The following is a 17,243-nucleotide window of genomic DNA, read 5'->3' as shown; positions in this document are numbered from 1 at the left end:
GTCAGTCACTGATGGCAAATTTGTTAAACGATTCAATGTTTTCAGACTCAATGAGCTGTCTGAATGTGGACAGCGCAGGACTGCTGAGTGCCAGTGCATGTGTGCACCATGTGATTCAAGCACTCAGGTCCCCAGCAAAGCGGTTTCAAAGTGAGGGTGGGAGAGAGAGCAGCGCACTGGCTGAGCATCACACGGGATCGGAGTTTGAGTCCGGCATTCCTGGGACCCGCAAGAGTTCACAGCACAGACAGGAGGAAGTGTCTGGTGTTGCTCATAGGGGAAGGCTCAAGCAAATGCCGGAACAAAGCTGATGGCCCCTGGTGGGAGCATTACCCGACTGTCCTCAGAAACAGGGGCTTTTGAAGGGATGGGAATGAGCAGAAGGGAAGTGAGAGACCTTGTGGCCCCTGACAAAGGAGACAAGGGGTGACTGAAAAATCAGCCCTTGCTTAAGAAACCTCCATAACATGGGTCAGTAAGAACGGGAGGTTCTCAGGGGCATTTTGAAATACTCGTAGCAAGTAACTAAAGATGGAGGTGGCTGGCATTATAGCAAGTCCAGCCCCATCTGTTAGCGGTTTACAGCACAAGAGACCCTGCTCTGTTCTCATTTGCACCAGTGTCAACCTGGAATAATTCCACCACCACCAGCAGTTACTCCAGTATGAATGAGAGAAACTGGATCACAATAGTTTACTGTGGGGAAATACAGCGCTCTTTCCTTTTTTAATCTCCAGACTGGTGCATACATAGATGTCCGCCCCGGCCGGAGCTTGAGGGGCGGTGTGTTCATTTGGATGGAATAAATGGGGCCAGAGACCCCAACAGCGGGATGGGCGGGTTATGCTGTTTATTTATGGCAAGTGACTGGGTCGTCTGTGGGGCTTTGCGTTATTTATGGGCTGTGAACCAAAGAGACGGAGAGGGTTTGTTTGTTGGCACTTGGATTTTTGTTTTACAGGCATATTGCCTTTTTTTTATGGGAACGTTGTTTTTCTATTAAGGCGCCTGGTGACCTTCAGATGTAGGTGCCTATAAATTACAATGTTTTGCTAGAATATTATTAATAAAAGGCCACCTGATCCCATCAGCTTAGCTGGTGGGAAATACTGAGGAGATTGGGGCTCAGAAGTGGCACTGGGTCCTTGTACCTGCTTTGGTGACTGAAGAAGTTCCTGTGCTACTGCTGTAGCAAAGATGGCTTTATTACTTCCTGGGCTGAGCTGCAGGGAGAGCGACAATCCTGTTACCAGCTGGACTCCGAGGTCTGTTATGGTCACCTTCTCGTCCAGAACTGTCACGGTCTTCTCAGCCAAGATGGCGTCCGAAAGAGGGGACAGGATCTGAAAAGAGAAATCGCTATTAGCGCTGGATGTTCTTGGATAGCACCCAGCACAACGGCACCCCAATGGGCCCTCCGGTGCTATTGTAATGCAAAGAAATAATCAATTGTACTATTCATTAGTGCACAGATTTAATATTAGGGCTATCTTTATACATTAATAATAAATGATAGGTTAATCAATTGTCATAAACTGATATAGAGTCCAACAAGTAAATAGGCTGCTTACGAACACATACAACACCTTTTACTAATGCACTTATAACTGCTATTCACATCTGTAACATGCTTAGAACATCTATTAATCATTTATTAATAGAGTTGGGAGATATTTTTTCAGCAAGTAGTACATTCGCTTAAAAATGCACATTTTGAGTCACCGAAATTATTTGTGAATTCAGGTCAAACTCAGGGAACAGTTTCGGCTAGAAAAAAAAAAATTTCCCCCGGAAATGACAAAATGTTTTGTTTTGACATTTTCAAAACGAACCATTTGGAATTTCATTCCCAAATGACATTTGCAATGTTTCGTTCAACTAAACACATTCTGGGGGTTCAGTTTCTGTGATAAAACCAGTTTCAGTTACAAAGTAATCGATTTGTTTCCAGGTTTTTCAGTTCAGACACCACACTGAAAAATCAGTTGTTCACTCAGCTCTCTTTATTAACCCTTTCTAAGTTCATTATAAATGTAACTGTAATAGTATGTGCAATTAAATTGGTAATAATTAAAAAAGTATGGGTGGGTGGGGGGGTAGAGGTAGGAAAACCTTTTACTAAGATTCTAAATATCACCAGACAATTTGTAAACAATTAGTAGAATGAGTTTCATTCCAAATTCTTGCCCTGCGGAACTAAAGGATAAGAGCACACTGCAGAAAACGGTTGTGACAATGGGACAGAAACATAGAAAGGAGGTTTGTTCTGACTAAAGGGATCTGAATACACTGAGCAGGAGAAGTTGCCAGACTGAGACACCACTAACCACAGACTTGTATTTAGAACGGGGCTTAGTTTAATGATGCTTGTGCGGTGGGCTACACTTTGCCAAACAGGTTCTTTAAACATACCGAGCTATCAGTTTCTTTCCCTTTGAATTCCCTTTTCAGAGTCACTCGAGATATTTATGTGCCCTTGTAGTGAGAACGGCAAGTCCCAGAGTCTCGGAGGCCTATAAAAAAGACCTTTTTATTGAGGCTCCCAAGCGAAGCAGCCCCAGAAGCCCATTTCCCCAGGACCGACAATCAGTGCGGTCAACACTTGAGATGCAGCTATCTAAGGGTCTGTCCTGAAATTCTGGGGTCATGAACATACCTGAAGATGAGGCAATTATCTTCCTTTTAGCCCCAATGCCTGCTGATAGGTTGTCTAGTTAGGAGTACGTATGGGAGATTTATCCTTTCAGTTCTGGGACCTCGCTTCCCAATCCAGTGAATAGGTTACCAGAACAGGTGTTAGCAGAACTAGCTTCTGTTTTTTGGCTTTGCCACTGACTCTCTGTGTGACCTTGGGTAAGTCATTTAACCTCTCTATGGCTCAGTCTCGCCATCTGTAAAATGTAGTTAATGGTCCAAATTCTCAGCTAGCGTTAATTGGCATAGGTCCACTGAAGTCAATGGAGCCACGCCAATTTACACCAACAGAGAATTTGGCCCAATGACACTTATTCTCATCCTTTCTAAAGCACCTAGAGACGCTTGGCTAGAAAGCACTATCTGAGCACTGATTGCTATTATTGCTTTGTGGGTGTCCCTGTCCCTGTAATGTTTATATTCTGTAACACGACTTGAATATCAATAATTTCAATCCCAGGCTTTCATATTTCATATTTCCATCCTAATTCTTCAACCTGCCCTAGTTAATATCAGCTTTAGTGCCTTGCTTTGTCAATTTAGGCCCTGACAATATTAAGTTATTTCACCAGCTGCCTCCCTTGTGATATCTGCAGTTGTGGATCTGGTATCAAAAAAGTATTAGTCAAATATAGGCAGAAATGGGTTCTGATGTTACATGGAATGGGATAAAATTACTGAAGCCTGAAACTCACATGCTTCAGGACATAGGTTGATCAATAGCTGGGAAGAGAAAGTAACCTGTCCCATCTCCCCACCCAGTAGAGTATTGCACCAGTGAGTGTATTAGGTAGGTTTTTACACTTTCCGCTGAAACATATGGTCTTTGCTTCTGTTGCAGAACGGACACTGTGCTAGATGCATGATCAGTGGTCAATGGCTACATTCCTGTGTGTTCAAATGCTAGTTTTTATGTGTGACTGTATGGCTGGTGAAAGCCCTTGAGACCGAAATCCTCTCATTAGCCGCAGAATAGACACAGCTTGGACACTGTCCATGCAACCTTCCCTACTCATGTGCCTCAACCCTGACTCAAAGGTTCACCATCTCAGGGGGAGAGGGTCATTCAGCCTTCAATCCCATTCAGTCCATGGCTTCTCCACTAAGACTGCCAACAAGGAGGCATATTTGTGCCAGTCATGGTGTTTTTGATGATGTGGGCACAGTGCCCACTGCCCAGTGGACGACTCAGACCACCACTCAGTTTTGACATAGGCTGCCAAATAGGCATCGGATGGCAGAAGCTTTCAGATACTAGCAGCCCAGGCCAGATTCAAAGCCAGGACCCAGCGTAACAGTGAAAAAACTTTGTAGACTCTTCCCGATACCCCAATTCCTGTCTTCCTATCTAAGAGAGTCCCTGGAAGCCCCAACCCCTGTGGGGGGAGGAGGGAAGGGAGGTGTGGTGGTATATCCAGTTATAAAGATAAGAACAACTTGTAAAATTCAGATCTGGATCCAGGTTTAGATTTCATCCTCTGTCCCGCCCCACGTCTGAGGGTGTTGGATCTGGGAGAGATTGGTTTGACTCCATTTCTATGCTCCTATTCCTAATGAAGGGACTCCCCTGATGATGCTTGCCAAGTGCTGTTCTCAGGAGGGCAGGGTAAAGCCTTGTACACCAAGGCGAAGGAGGAGGGGGAGCCCAGCAGCCAGTTTTCCCTACCTGAATTGTCGTCATTCCAAGTTCTTGTCCAATCAAAACCTGTCCGCCTTGCAGCTTAGCGATTCTGGGCTCCTCCACCTGCATGAAGTCACTCACCAGCTCTGTGATATCCACCTGCCAGTCAGAGCCTAGCAAATAGCTCAGCTGGCCACCTGGGTCAGAGGGCTCGGCTACAAACTGTGTGAGGACTCGCACCATGGTGTGCTGGTACTGCAGGGTGCAGCCTCTGCCCTTCCGCTCGTCCTCTTCTTCGTCGTCGCTGTCTCGGGCTGGTCTGGGGAAACAGCAGCATAAAAAGAAAATCAAGCAACCCAAGGAAGGAAGGCGAGGCTGTGTGCCCGGCTGCAACAGCTTGTTAAGCACTGATAGGAGCATCCAAACAGGGAGCTGGGGAGCTCCTCAGCTCTTTCCTCTCTCTTGCCCGGCCCACCCAGGCTATGTCCAATCCTCCAGCTTCTTCCTCTAGGACATTTCTGACAGAAGTCATAGTCCCTATGGCCTCCCTGCCAGGGAATCGAACCCCAGTCTCCCATGTGACAGGTAGGGATACTTACCACTATACTAACAAGGATGTACCTATTGTAATATACATATGGACTATATAAGTGATGCAAACACAATTAGTAATTATTATGCTTAATAAATAGTTATTAATCATAAATTAAGCAATGGCATCCCATTTACCAGGCCTCAGACCAGACAGATCTGGTCTTTGCTGATGTCTTGTAGTATTGCATAAGTGAAAACACCGACCCTGCCTCACCCGGCCAACAAGCTATTTCCATTTAAGCCACTAGTGCTATGAAAGGAAATTGATTTTCAGCGCAGATCCATGCAATCTGTGGTTCCTGTTGCCCTAATAAGTACAATGCGACAGCTGATTGAATAAACGTCTGGTGACCTTCAGGTTTACACCGGAATTGCATTAAGGCCAAATGAGTGTGTGCAGATCCGCTGGCCATGTCAGCTCCTTGGCATGTGAACAACCCAGATTGAACATTCGCTAATGAAACCTACCTCTTATTAGAGATGATAGGGACCCTCCACCCCTTGATCTGGTTTAGCTCTGTGTCAGAAATCTCTATCTGCAGTGGGAGGCGAGGAACCCAGACTGTCATTTCCAGTGGGGCAGTCAGATGCTGGTAAGTAAAATTAACGATGACATTCACTTTGCCTTTCATTTCCTTCCCGTTGACAAAGACGTAGTCACATCTGTCAGAAACCTGTAAAAGGGAAAGGAGGAAAAAATTAATGAGTCTCTGTACAAAATTATAAAGCTCACCCCGTGCTGAGTGAGTGGGAGGGAGGGAGAGATAAGATTCGGTTTGAACTAGTTCCAAACTCTGAGGACAACTAGCAACAACAAGAAAGGTGCCTGGTTTGCCATTAGCAGACTGCATAATTTAGGAATACTTGCGAGCAAACAGGCTTTTCCTGCTATAAATATTTCCAATGGGAGCTATCATAAAAGAACAGCTCCATTCAGTTCTCAGCCCCCCCATTAGGACCTCTGGCTCTGGTTCTGAACTTGTTCTGGCTCTGATGGAAGTCCACTGAGTCATGGTCCCAGCCCCCCAGTAAGTCAGACAGATGGTATTAAGTTCCCTCTCCTCCTGTTTGGTGTGATTCTAAGGAAATGTGATGTAAACATGAGGAAAATCAGATGGGTAGGTGCCTGCACAGGATATTCAATAGGAGGCATATTTCCCTGATCAATTCTGAAATGATGTCCTGGAGTGGTGGTGGTGGTTGCTGTATTGCAGGAAGTAGCATTAAAGATTCCCTCTGAATCAGTACTGGACCAACACCGACACATGGCATTAGGGGTGCTGTGCTTCTGGAGGTGCCACCTTTCAGAAAAGACACAAAGCTGAGGTCCTCACCATGTTTGTGAGAGCATTCTGTGCATTTCTGTGGAATGGTGTGAACAGCTTCTGGACATTCTATGCTTCCTCTGTGGCTTCCCTCCTCCTGTCCTGGTCTTCTTCTCACTATCTCTGCTACTTCTTAAACACCCCCAGCTCCTTTGGTCCCGTCACCCTTCCCTCTTCTTGCACCGCATTTCTCCCTTCTTCTATTGCTTCCCAGCCTTCCATAGTTTAGATGAACTCTGGGCTCTGTTCAAGTGATGCTAACCTACTGTTGTTTTCCCTAGTGTCCTGCATCATACAGAATCCAAGTGACTTGTAGGTTATTCTAGGATGGTCCAACCCTGCTATCTTGGACTTCAGTGGGAGTTTTGCATGAGTAAGGACTACAGGACCTAGTCCCTAATGAGGGACAGTAGAGAAATGGAGCAGGACGCTCACAATCCAAACAAACCCAACATTCTGGGGATGGTGGAGCTGTCATTATAAGAAGGCTATGTTTGGAGGCCTTGAAACATTTTTTCCCCAGTTTCATAGGGATAAGAATACATTTTGAGGACAGTACCACAGAATAAAACAAGCATATGCAAAGCAAACAGAAAATGGTATTTTGTTGTTCAACTGAGACAGAGGGAGTTTTCTAATCCATCCATATCTGGAGGCATGTATTCATTGTGTCAATAGGGCTCCATTTATCATTGTGAGGTCTTAAATCTCTCTTGATACAAAAAGCACTCAAATCGGATTGAAAAAAGTTTTACTGAAACAAGTCCAGACAGGTTTATTATAATTTACTGCACGGGCGGTTCCTTGAAAGACTACACATGCTGAGGATTATTTGATATTAGCATTTCCCCTCAACCTCTCCCTAATAAAGAGCACTTGATTTTTGCATTTTAAAAAGCTGAATGAAATAGTGCCTTCATTAATGTACAGCATGAAAGGTAGGAGGAGGTGTGTGTGTAGGGTTACCATATTTTGTGCCTCCAAAAGGAGGACACTCCACGGGGCCCTGGCCCCGCCCCCAGCCCCGCCCCCTCCCCCTCCCCCTCCCCAACTCCGCCCCCTCCCCAAAGTCTCCGCCCCCTCCCCTGCTTCCCGCGAACATTTGATTCGCGGGAAGCCTGGGCAGGTAAGGGGGGGTGTGGGGGGAGGAGGTGCGGCCCAGGCTGGCCCCCCCGGTGGCTCCAGCCTGGGTCGGCTCGGGCCCTGGGGTGCCGGCCCTGGCCCCCGGCCGACCACCCCCGGCCCGCCCAGCACTGCCGGCCGGCCCCCGGCGGCCCAGCACACCCCCCGGCTCCCGGCCCCGGCGGCCCAGCGCACCCCCCGGATCCCGGCCCCGCGGCCCAGCGCACCCCCCCGGCGGCCCGGCTCCCGGCCCGACCCCCCGGCCCAACGCACCCCCCCGGCTCCCGGCCCCACGGCCCAACGCACCCTCCCCCCGGCGGCCCGGCTCCCGGCCCGACCCCCCGGCTCCCGGCCCCGCGGCCCAACGCACCCCCCCTGGCGGCCCGGCTCCCGGCCCCGCGGACCCCCGTGGCCCAGCGCACCCCCCCGGCGGCCCGGCTCCCGGCCCGACCCCCCAGCTCCCGGCCCCACGGCCCAACGCACCCCCCCCCCGGCGGCCCGGCTCCCGGCCCCGCGGCCCAACGCACCCCCCCCGGCGGCCCGGCCCCGCGGCCCAACGCACCCCCCCCCGGCGGCCCGGCCCCGCGGCCCGACCCCCCAGCTCCCGGCCCCGCGGCCCAACGCACCCCCCCGGCGGCCCGACCCCGCTGCCCAGCGCACCCCCCCGGCGGCCCGGCTCCCGGCCCGACCCCCCGGCTCCCGGCCCCGCGGCCCAGCGCACCCCCTCGGCGGCCCGACCCCTCGGCCCCGGCCCGGCTCCCGGCCCGGCCCGGCACCGCGCGCCCGGCCCCGCGACCCCGGCCCAGCCCTCCCTCCCGATTTTCCCGGACATGCCCGGCTTTTGGGGGATTTCCCCCCGGACGGGGATTTGAGCCCCCAAAAGCCGGACATGTCCGGGAAAATCCGGACGTATGGTAACCCTATGTGTGTGTGTGTTGTATGATAAAAGTTATTAGTTTCATCAAGAGATGGGGGAGAACCAGACTTCATTCTGAACCACTTTTGAACTCTGGCAGTTCAAATGAAATGGAACTCCTGTCTAAACCACCCCTGGTCTGGTAAACCCAAACCTGAAGCCCAATGTCCTCATACTTGACACTTGTGGCAAAGACAGAATTGGGCAATGACTCTCTCTTCAATTTCTGTTCCCTCCTTCCCACCAGCAAGCCAGTTCAGTAACCGACTGGATCCTCTATTTGTACCATTTCTTCCTCTGGAAGAAGAAATGTTTGCTCAACCATCTGCAGAAGATGCCTTTACTTCTTCAAACATGACCCAGAATTCCTTGGCTGCAGCGGTGTGCCGAAAGAGGTGTGGTAGGTAATAGTATGAAGGATTCTCGGAGGCCAAAGCCTTGCTGCAGCCAACAGCAGAAACAGAAACCTCCTGTCCCTTTGGAGAATGAACCAGATGGGTAGAAACTCTAACTGGAGAACAAGAGTGTGGGAGGTTTCAGAGTAGCAGCCGTGTTAGTCTGTATCCGCAAAAAGAACAGGAGTACTTGTGGCATCTTAGAGACTAACAAATTTATTTGAGCATAAGCTTTCATGGGCTACAGCCCACTTCATCGGATGCATAGAATGGAACATATAGCAAGGAGATATATATACATACAGAGAACATGAAAAGGTGGGGGTTGTCCTACCCACTCTAAGAGGCTAATTAATTAAGATGAGCTATAATCAGCAGGAGAAAAAAACCTATTGAAGTGATAATCAAGATAGCCCGTTTCAGACACGTTGACAACAAGGTGTGAGGATACTTAACATGGGGAAATAGATTCAATGTGTGTAATGGCTCAGCCATTCCCAGCCTCTGTTCAAAGAGTGTGGGACTGGCTAGCTGATCAGTGTCCAAGGCAGTCACTGTGCTCTTGCAAAAATAATACCCTAGGCAACCACCTACTTAGCTTATCTCTTGGGCTGCCCTGACTTGCCATATGGATTGATATCGAAAGATTCTACGTTAGCGAAACTAGGATCTACCAAGAAAGAGATGGTCATGTGTGTCTACAGCTGATCTCAGCAGAAGACATATCGTCCGTCCGAAAGCTCAGGGTGGGAGCATAAACCAAGCCTGCCTCAATACTGTGAGTCTGACAAGGGTCGGACACAATGTCCTTTCCAAGCCATTTCTGACAACACTTTATTCATAATAACCTGTAGCCCTGGCTATCAATACTGCTGAGAGTTACTAAATCTCACTCAAGCGCTTTGGCAGCTATTGCAGGACTCTAGGTGAGCCGACAAGACCTGTTCATTACAGCTAGTTAAAATATATGAGTAAATGTACATGTCAAATAATTTATTAACTACCACTTTACAGTGCTGATGATCTGAAGGAATGATCTATTAAAACCCTGAACTCTTTTCACAATCCATTACCAGCCAGACCTTCTTTTCCATTATGTGGATATATTTAATATTTCTGACTCCTGAATGCATAATCTTGCACTTATCTGAATTTAATGCCGTTTTCTACTTTTCTGTTTAAATGCTGAGTGACTTTAAATGTTATTTAAATATCACTAGCTTTTGTGGCACAATTTACATCCTTGGTATTTTGTTTTTCAATACAAAGGGCTTAATAGCAAAACCATTTCCACATTTTTTTGTCCCCGCCCTTTAGCTGCATGGATGGATTCTTGTGTGTGTAGGGTAGATTCCATCCCCAGGGCACTGGAAGAGAGCAGTCCTTCCACTTGGATCTGTACAAGGGGCACAGTGCTGCCCTACAGGTATTGTGCTCACATGAATTGCATCATTCTTCCCCAGGAGCACCGCCAGCTTTTTTGCCGCCCTAGGCGGCGGAAGGTCCCGCCCCCAAAATGCCGCCCCCAACAGAGGCGGCGGAAGGTCATGCCCCCGAAATCCCTCCCCCGACAGAGGCGGCAGAAGGTCCCGCCCCCGAAATACTGCTGACAACCGGGGCGGCTGAAGATCCGGCCGCTGCGGTCGCCGCCCCCCCAATTTTTTCACCTAATGGGTTGCGCCAGCCCTGTTCTTCCCACCTGTATTCTCCAATGTCCTGTCTGCCAGACAGGAGGGCACAGGACCCTCAGGCAGCGACTGGTACTCCTGCTCCATCTCTCACCTCACGTTACCTTGCATCTGCAGGAGAGGATCTTCCATTCCCCACTAGCACTGCGCGTTCCTCCTAATCCTTCTGTGTGTTTTAAGTGATGCTCTGACACTGAAAATCTCTGGTGTGCTAATGAGCTTCAGCTGCTACTTGCTGGTTCGCTCTTTTCCTTGGGAGGCCCGCGAGGAGAAAAATTAGACAAAGCCTCAAAGCTCTTGTTTACACCTGAGTCATTGCAGATCAAAGTTCAAGCCGAGGTGGCTCCGAGGAAAATAATCAGCCAGGGAGCTGAATGCCTCAGATACTTAGCTTGCCTCTGCACACTGAAGCCCGGATACCGACTGCAATGAATGGCCTGTAAATGGGGAGTTTCCTTTCTCAAACTTGAGGCCAATGTATTAGCTTACAACTCCAGTGCCTCACTTACAATTAGCTATACTAAGCAATCACGCAGCCTTAACTAGTTAACTCCATGCCTTGGGGAGGTAATTAATCAAGTATCTTCGTTTCCCAGAGGGGGAAGCTGAGGCAGAGAGGCTAAGTCTCCCGCAAGGACAGAGCTGGGACTAGACCCTCAAGCGGCTCCTGGGTATAAGTAACTTCTGACGCTGATCTGAGCGTGACAGCCGGGGTGAGGTTCTGTGCTGGACTTCTAGGAGCTGCACCTTAGAACTTGCAGCCCAGGAGGCCTAAGTTACAGCAGCCTCCCTGAGTTGTCCTGTGTGTGGCAGCATTGCCCAGAATCTCGGTCGCCTCAGCATGCCTCTCCCACCCCCAGCTCTGCCCCTGCCATGCCCCAGCACTGAGGAGCTTGAGGAGGTCCCTGGGAGCAGCCTTACAGTGCCTGCACCAGGGGAATCCTCCGCAGCAGGATATAGGGCTTTGAGGGCATTTTTATGCCTCTCTGGCCCTTTTATGCGACATAAAGGAACCGAAGTGGGGGTGAGAATCTCTCCCTTTTAATGGAGTTATTCCTGATTTACACAGGGTGAGAGGAGAATCAGGCTGCCAGATTTTAAATTCATTAATGGTCATGCAATGGAGAGAGAAAATAAAGCTGGCAGGAAAACAGACTTCAATTCTGGCTTCCCCAGGGTTATCATAAACAGGGAGCAAACCAAAATCCCAATACTACTGCAAGAATGATTAAAGAGATGCCTTGATCTTGTCTGTTAAGATTATAATGTATAAAAACAAACAGATGCAGGCGGGCAGGGAGAGATTGAGCGGTTCGGTTACCCAATCTCTCCCGTTTACTGCTCTGTAAATGAAGAGAGCAATAATTATTTGATCATTCAATTCCCAGCCAGTCCTTTGGATGAATAAACACAATGGTTCAGTTGCAGTTTGTTCACAATGCCAACAGAGCAGCACCAAGACATGGTACAACATATACTTCATTTTCATAAATCAGGCCAGGGCATTCAGAAACAGGTCATCATTAAAAAAGGCAGATTATCTTTGCCTTGTTTTACTTCAGACATGTCCAAACCATTCATCTTAAAGCAGAAAGAGAAAATTCAGCAGAAGAGAGAAAAAGGATATAGGTTTTCCAAAAACCAGGCAGTTTCTCTGTCAGTCTGTTTCCTTCTTGCAAATAGCTGGTTTGATGGGTCTCAGTTGAGCACCCTCAGGTAGCAAGTGTAAAAAATCGGGACAGGGGGTGTTCTTCACCCTTCACCATCTGAGACAGAAATAGGGAAGCTCCAAGTTTATTAAGCTCGTGAGTGCAGTGAATGAGGTGTGTGTGTGTATGTGTGTGTGTGTGTGAGAGAGTGTGTGTGTGTGTAAGCAAACTTCTCCCTGTAGGAGTGCTGTGGGGGATCAGCCCAGAATAAGTTTATTTACCTCAGACAATTTCCAGAGAACTAGTAAGCACATTTTAAAAGGTAGATGCCTCATAAATATCTCTATATTAAATAAGAATCTGTCTATGACATGTGAAATACAAAAGCCCCTTTTCATCAGTCAAGAAGGGTAGGACTGGAACCCTGTACATGTAGGTGTGCACAAATTCACCCTGAAATCAATCTCATGTTTTCCACACAGACCTGATGATTTATTTCCCTTCAGTCTAGCTTCTGATGTTTGATCTCTCAGGGCTGGCGATGCTCTGTCCCCCTAGAAATTAAACAAGCCGGGAGGGGACGGTGGAGGTGGATTCCCTTTTCTTTTGCTGCTAATGTGCTGTTGTCATAGCCCTCTCTGGGCTCTGGCCACTGCTAATGCCAGGACATAATAATGCCATTAAATCATTACAGTGCTGCTCTCTCGCTAGAGCTTTTTGGACCATCGTATCACAATAGGTTTCCAGACAAATGTGCTGAGCTGTCCTCCATTTAATTTACAGAGGATACAGTTAGCTCCCATAAGACCCTCCAGATAATCTCTCAACATGGGGAAGCTTTTATCTCCCGAGGGGACAGTCTCTTAAATGGCATTTGTAACAGTGAACTTGGAAGTACAGAGAAGTGCCTGGGGTTTGGTCTGGCTCCTGCAACTCCCCTCTTTCTCTTATGCTGGTGAACAGCTAGAAAAGCTTCCCCTGAGCCACATACATCTAATCTCAGTCAACCACAGCAGCAGAGGTTAGAGGCTGCTTGTCACCAGCACAATACAGGGCGATAACAGTGGAATTATGAAGTAGGTATGTGGCCATGTCATGAATGCACTAAACAAAAGATTTAAGGCAAATTGGGTGTGGTGTGGGGATCAATCATCCTACAAAATTTGTAGGGTGAGATTTTCAAATTGGCCTAACTCTAAACTCTGACGTTAATGGCAGAACTTACATCGACTTCAGTGGGAATAGAAGCATGGAGTGCTTTCAAAAATCCCACCAATTAACTACTCATTCTTCTTGAGACAAATGCCAATCTCCCAGACAGAGCTGTGCATAATGTAGCCCAAGACTATGCACCCAACTCACTTGGTGTCATTGCAAACTTGAAAGCGTTGCTGCTCTAGCAAACTGAGGAGTTTTTCCCTGGAAAGCAAATATGGACTTGAAAGGGTGGATTCTTTGCTGTGCCGAGACACCTTACTTTTCTCTGTTAAAGTGTCTGATTGTGTTGTTTAAAAAGAAACCAACTTGTCGCTCCAAAGCAGCACATGGACATTCCAAGCTCTTCAGTTTTGATTGCAAGCGAAATAGTTACAAAGCTTCCTTATTATTTTTTCATAAGATAGAACACAGAAATGGGAATTTATTTCTTCCTCTTGTGGATGCTATTGGATTCTGGAGAGTTCACCCTCTTATCTGAGCAAGCGAACACAAAGCCTTTGGCATCCCTGTTCAGCAGAAGTCATCAACAGAAGCCAGACACTCCTGCAACCAGGCAGCGATTCTCCACGCGCTTCTCACTCTAATTTCTTACATCTGATTCTGTGCTGATTTGCATCTGTGTCATCGTGTAACGCTGTGCAAAGGGCCCGTGAAGGAGGTGTGAAACGCTACTACCACTGTAAGAGAGGAATTCTGACTTGGTAGCATTCTACACCCACTGTCTACAGGTATAAAGGCCTCTGCGAAGTTCTGGGCAGTGAAGAATCGTGATAGTTGGCCCCACTGCCTGTCCTAACAACACCGCTCTGCTTTTCTCATACTTATTAGAAACTGTCTGGGGTAAATGTTACCTTGGAGGGCTAATTCACCAGCTAGTCAGACCTGCCTTTGTTAGTTTACTGGGCTGAATGGATTCCTCAGGTCTGGAAAGAAGGCAGGAAGAATAGTGCATTTTGTATTACGCAATGGAAGTGTACCACATTTCTTTCTTAGCCCACAGCAACACCAGAGATGGAAGCACTTCCCCACCTCGTTAGCATCATTGAGCCCACATGTGATATTGATTACAAATCCTTACAGGAAACCGTTTTTCCCCCCCCGCAGTAATTCTGTTGGCTCTTTTACAAAGAGGCACCTAATAAGTCTATGAAAATGAGACGCACATAGGTCAATTATGAATACTCTGGATTAGGGCATCTTGAGGGACAGACGATTAGGAAAGCTAGTCTTCACTGTTCCCAATTGACAGCTTATATTTCAGGAATGCACCATGCGCTGGGCTTCTAATCTTAATGCATGGCAATGTAGGGCAGTAATCCTTCCCCGTGCAAGCACCGCTCTCCTTATATTGTACATTTCAAATACATAACTGCCACCTTGGCAGGCTTACCAGATATTTGCTGATTTAGGATGGCGCATATTGCTTAGCCCACAAGCATAAGCAGTAGTAGTTAGCAAGATAAATTATATTAATGAGTCCTGCTGGAATCAGTGCTGTCACTTAGAAGAATAGGAGAGTTTTCCAGCCTTTCTATAATGAGGAAAAAGCGATTGACCAGGAAAATAACAAATGGAACTCATCTGAGCTTTGAAAGACTCCAGGAGGCACCTAAGCTTTGTGTCAAGGTGCAAAAGGAGGAAACCATTATCATCCCTATTCTGTAAGACATTGGCAAGTGCCGCGGGGAATGTGGCATCACCTTTAACCACAGATACTTAGCAGACAGCGGAAGAATGAGATACACGATTGTGAAGTCTGGGAACTGACCTCAGCCTGAAACTACACAAGACAGGGACAAGTGACTGACAGTAGCAGGGTGGCAAGACAGGAGGTAAAGTTGACCCAAGACCACTGTGTAGCTAGAAAATACACCCTTCCTGGTTTTGAATCCAATCAGAACCAAAACCATAGGAGATCAGAATCTAATAGTAAAAATCTATTGGTGGTAGCACATTGCCTGACCACACCAAAGGATGCTGGAATCAGGAATAATTACTGAACCTCTGCTCCTTGAGTACAGCATTTCCCTGTGTAGTAGAGAAGAGAACTTTTTTATTTTAGAGGGAAAGGGGTAGGAAACAGAAGTTGCATCAATTTTAGACCAGATTCTATTACCCTCACTCACCCTTGAGTAGAGCTTTCTCCCATAAGTAGACCCATTGACTCCTGTGCTATTTGCAGAGGGAGGTGCTACTCAACATACAGTGTCTCGGTCTCCTCAACTATCAGTACCTGTGTGTCAGTGGCACTAACATCCTAAGCTGTGCTGTTCCACAGCTGGAGCAAAAAATACACAGCCTGGCTTGAAGCTCAGCTATTTAACTCCAGCCAAATCCTAAATCTGATGTTGCCTTGAAGTCTGTCAAAATGTATTTACTCTGGGGGGTGGGGAGGGAATGTGAACGTCTACACTTTGTGCAGGCTGCTTTGCCTCATCTCAAGCAATTGATCACGTCATAAGTGTCAGCAAAAAATGCAAGAGCCTTTCTGTGTTTTCTTTCCCTGAAGTAGTGCTCTGAAATAAGAAGGAAACAAAATGGGCTCATGTCAGATTGGCATTTCTGACCTAGTCAACCTTTGCTACCATGTGGCAGTCAATCAAGGGAAACCAGTTTCCATTCCAGGGGAACCAGCTGCTCAGCATGAAAGCTGATATTGAAATGAAAAGAATAGGCTCCTTCTGGTTACATGGAAAGCAGAGGAGACAGCAAATATATGTAAATTACGAGGACCGTTAGATTATAGGCTATTGATGTCCAGCCATTGGTAGGTGCACCAGAATGGAGTAAGAAATACGTACATTCATTGATAATTGTACTCTGGGTTTTTGTATCACCTTCCATCAAAGGATCTCACAACAAGAGCTAGATGCAAATTTTCCATCAAAACTGTTTTTTGATGGAAAGTAGTATTTTTTGAAAAATAATTTTTTTGTGAAAGGCATCTGCTTTCCAGGAAAAGGTTTGATATATATATATATTTTTTTGGTCAAAAAGAATGAACGCCTCACACTGAAAATATTTAGATTTGGAAATGCTGATCCAGTACCACATGGGCGTTGTAGTTCAGATGCCTCACGTCCCTGTTCTCTGTTATGAATGGAACTCCCCACATGAACTATATCTCCCATGTTGCACCACACTCAGGGACTCTTATGATGCACCTGTCCATTAGGGGAGACTGAGGTGGATCAGAGGACATGGAGGCCAGAGATTCTAGCCTATACAGGAGGATGGAAACTCGAGGCACCTCAACTACAACTCGCATGAGTCACTGCAGCAGCATTTCCAAATGTAAATATTTTGGTTTTCAAATGTCAAAACTTGTTTTGGTCTGGTTCTACTCACAATGCTTTGCAAGCATTCCTTGTGACTCTACCCCATGTAGGAGGGCATGATCATTATTCCTCTTTTACAGGTGGGAAGCTGGGGCAAAGTGAAGTGACACAACTTGCCCAAGGTCCTGTGAATCCTCTGTGGCAGAACAAAACCAAAAGGTGCTCAACCCCTTGCAGGAGCATTTCTGCATCCTACAGAAGGATGATGTGACGTGAGTTCTGACAGGCAAGGATCCACTGGTGATGGTGCATATCAATACTAATGACACTGTGCTGTGGGATATCGCACAGATTATAGATGACTTCAGAGAACTCAGAACATGTGATGTCCCACGTCTTGAATCCAGGCCTGGGAGTGCCCATCCATCTGCTGCATAGTGACTTCCACCCAATGTTTGCTGAAACCCACTGGGCTGATAAAGATAGTAGGAGTACAGCCCTGGCTGACTGAAGGACTGCCCAGGTTTCACTGATTGGTCCAACTATGGTATGTAAACCAGAGGGAGGCACAGGAAGTTGTCTGACCAACAAGATGATTTTCTGTTGTGGCTGCACTGGACCCTGCCTGTGCCTGCTTCTTGCACCCAACCGTGCTCCTAATTTCTGCTCTGCTCCTGGCTTCTACCTCATCCCTGCTTTCACTCCTGTTCCCACTGTGCTCTTGCTCCATGCTTGATCCTTGC

At 47.4% G+C, this 17,243-nt stretch overlaps 1 protein-coding gene across 2 annotated transcripts in view; it reads right to left on the bottom strand.

Annotated features, from left to right (window-relative positions):
* Positions 1-17,243, bottom strand: part of TMEM132D (transmembrane protein 132D) — a 416,714-nt gene that overhangs the window by 4,901 nt on the left and 394,570 nt on the right. For both annotated transcript variants that reach the window (XM_054005982.1, XM_054005983.1), the window contains 3 exons: positions 5,378-5,583; positions 4,361-4,634; positions 1,152-1,343 (listed from right to left, as the gene is read on the bottom strand). In XM_054005982.1, coding sequence (XP_053861957.1) covers positions 1,152-1,343; positions 4,361-4,634; positions 5,378-5,583 — 672 coding nt within the window. The remainder of the gene's footprint in view (positions 1-1,151; positions 1,344-4,360; positions 4,635-5,377; positions 5,584-17,243) is intronic.

Source organism: Malaclemys terrapin, chromosome 16 (assembly GCF_027887155.1).
Source record: "Malaclemys terrapin pileata isolate rMalTer1 chromosome 16, rMalTer1.hap1, whole genome shotgun sequence".
NCBI classification, from domain to species: domain Eukaryota; kingdom Metazoa; phylum Chordata; order Testudines; family Emydidae; genus Malaclemys; species Malaclemys terrapin.
Note: the sequence above shows the minus strand (reverse complement) of the source record. Positions and strands in the feature narration are given on the sequence as shown.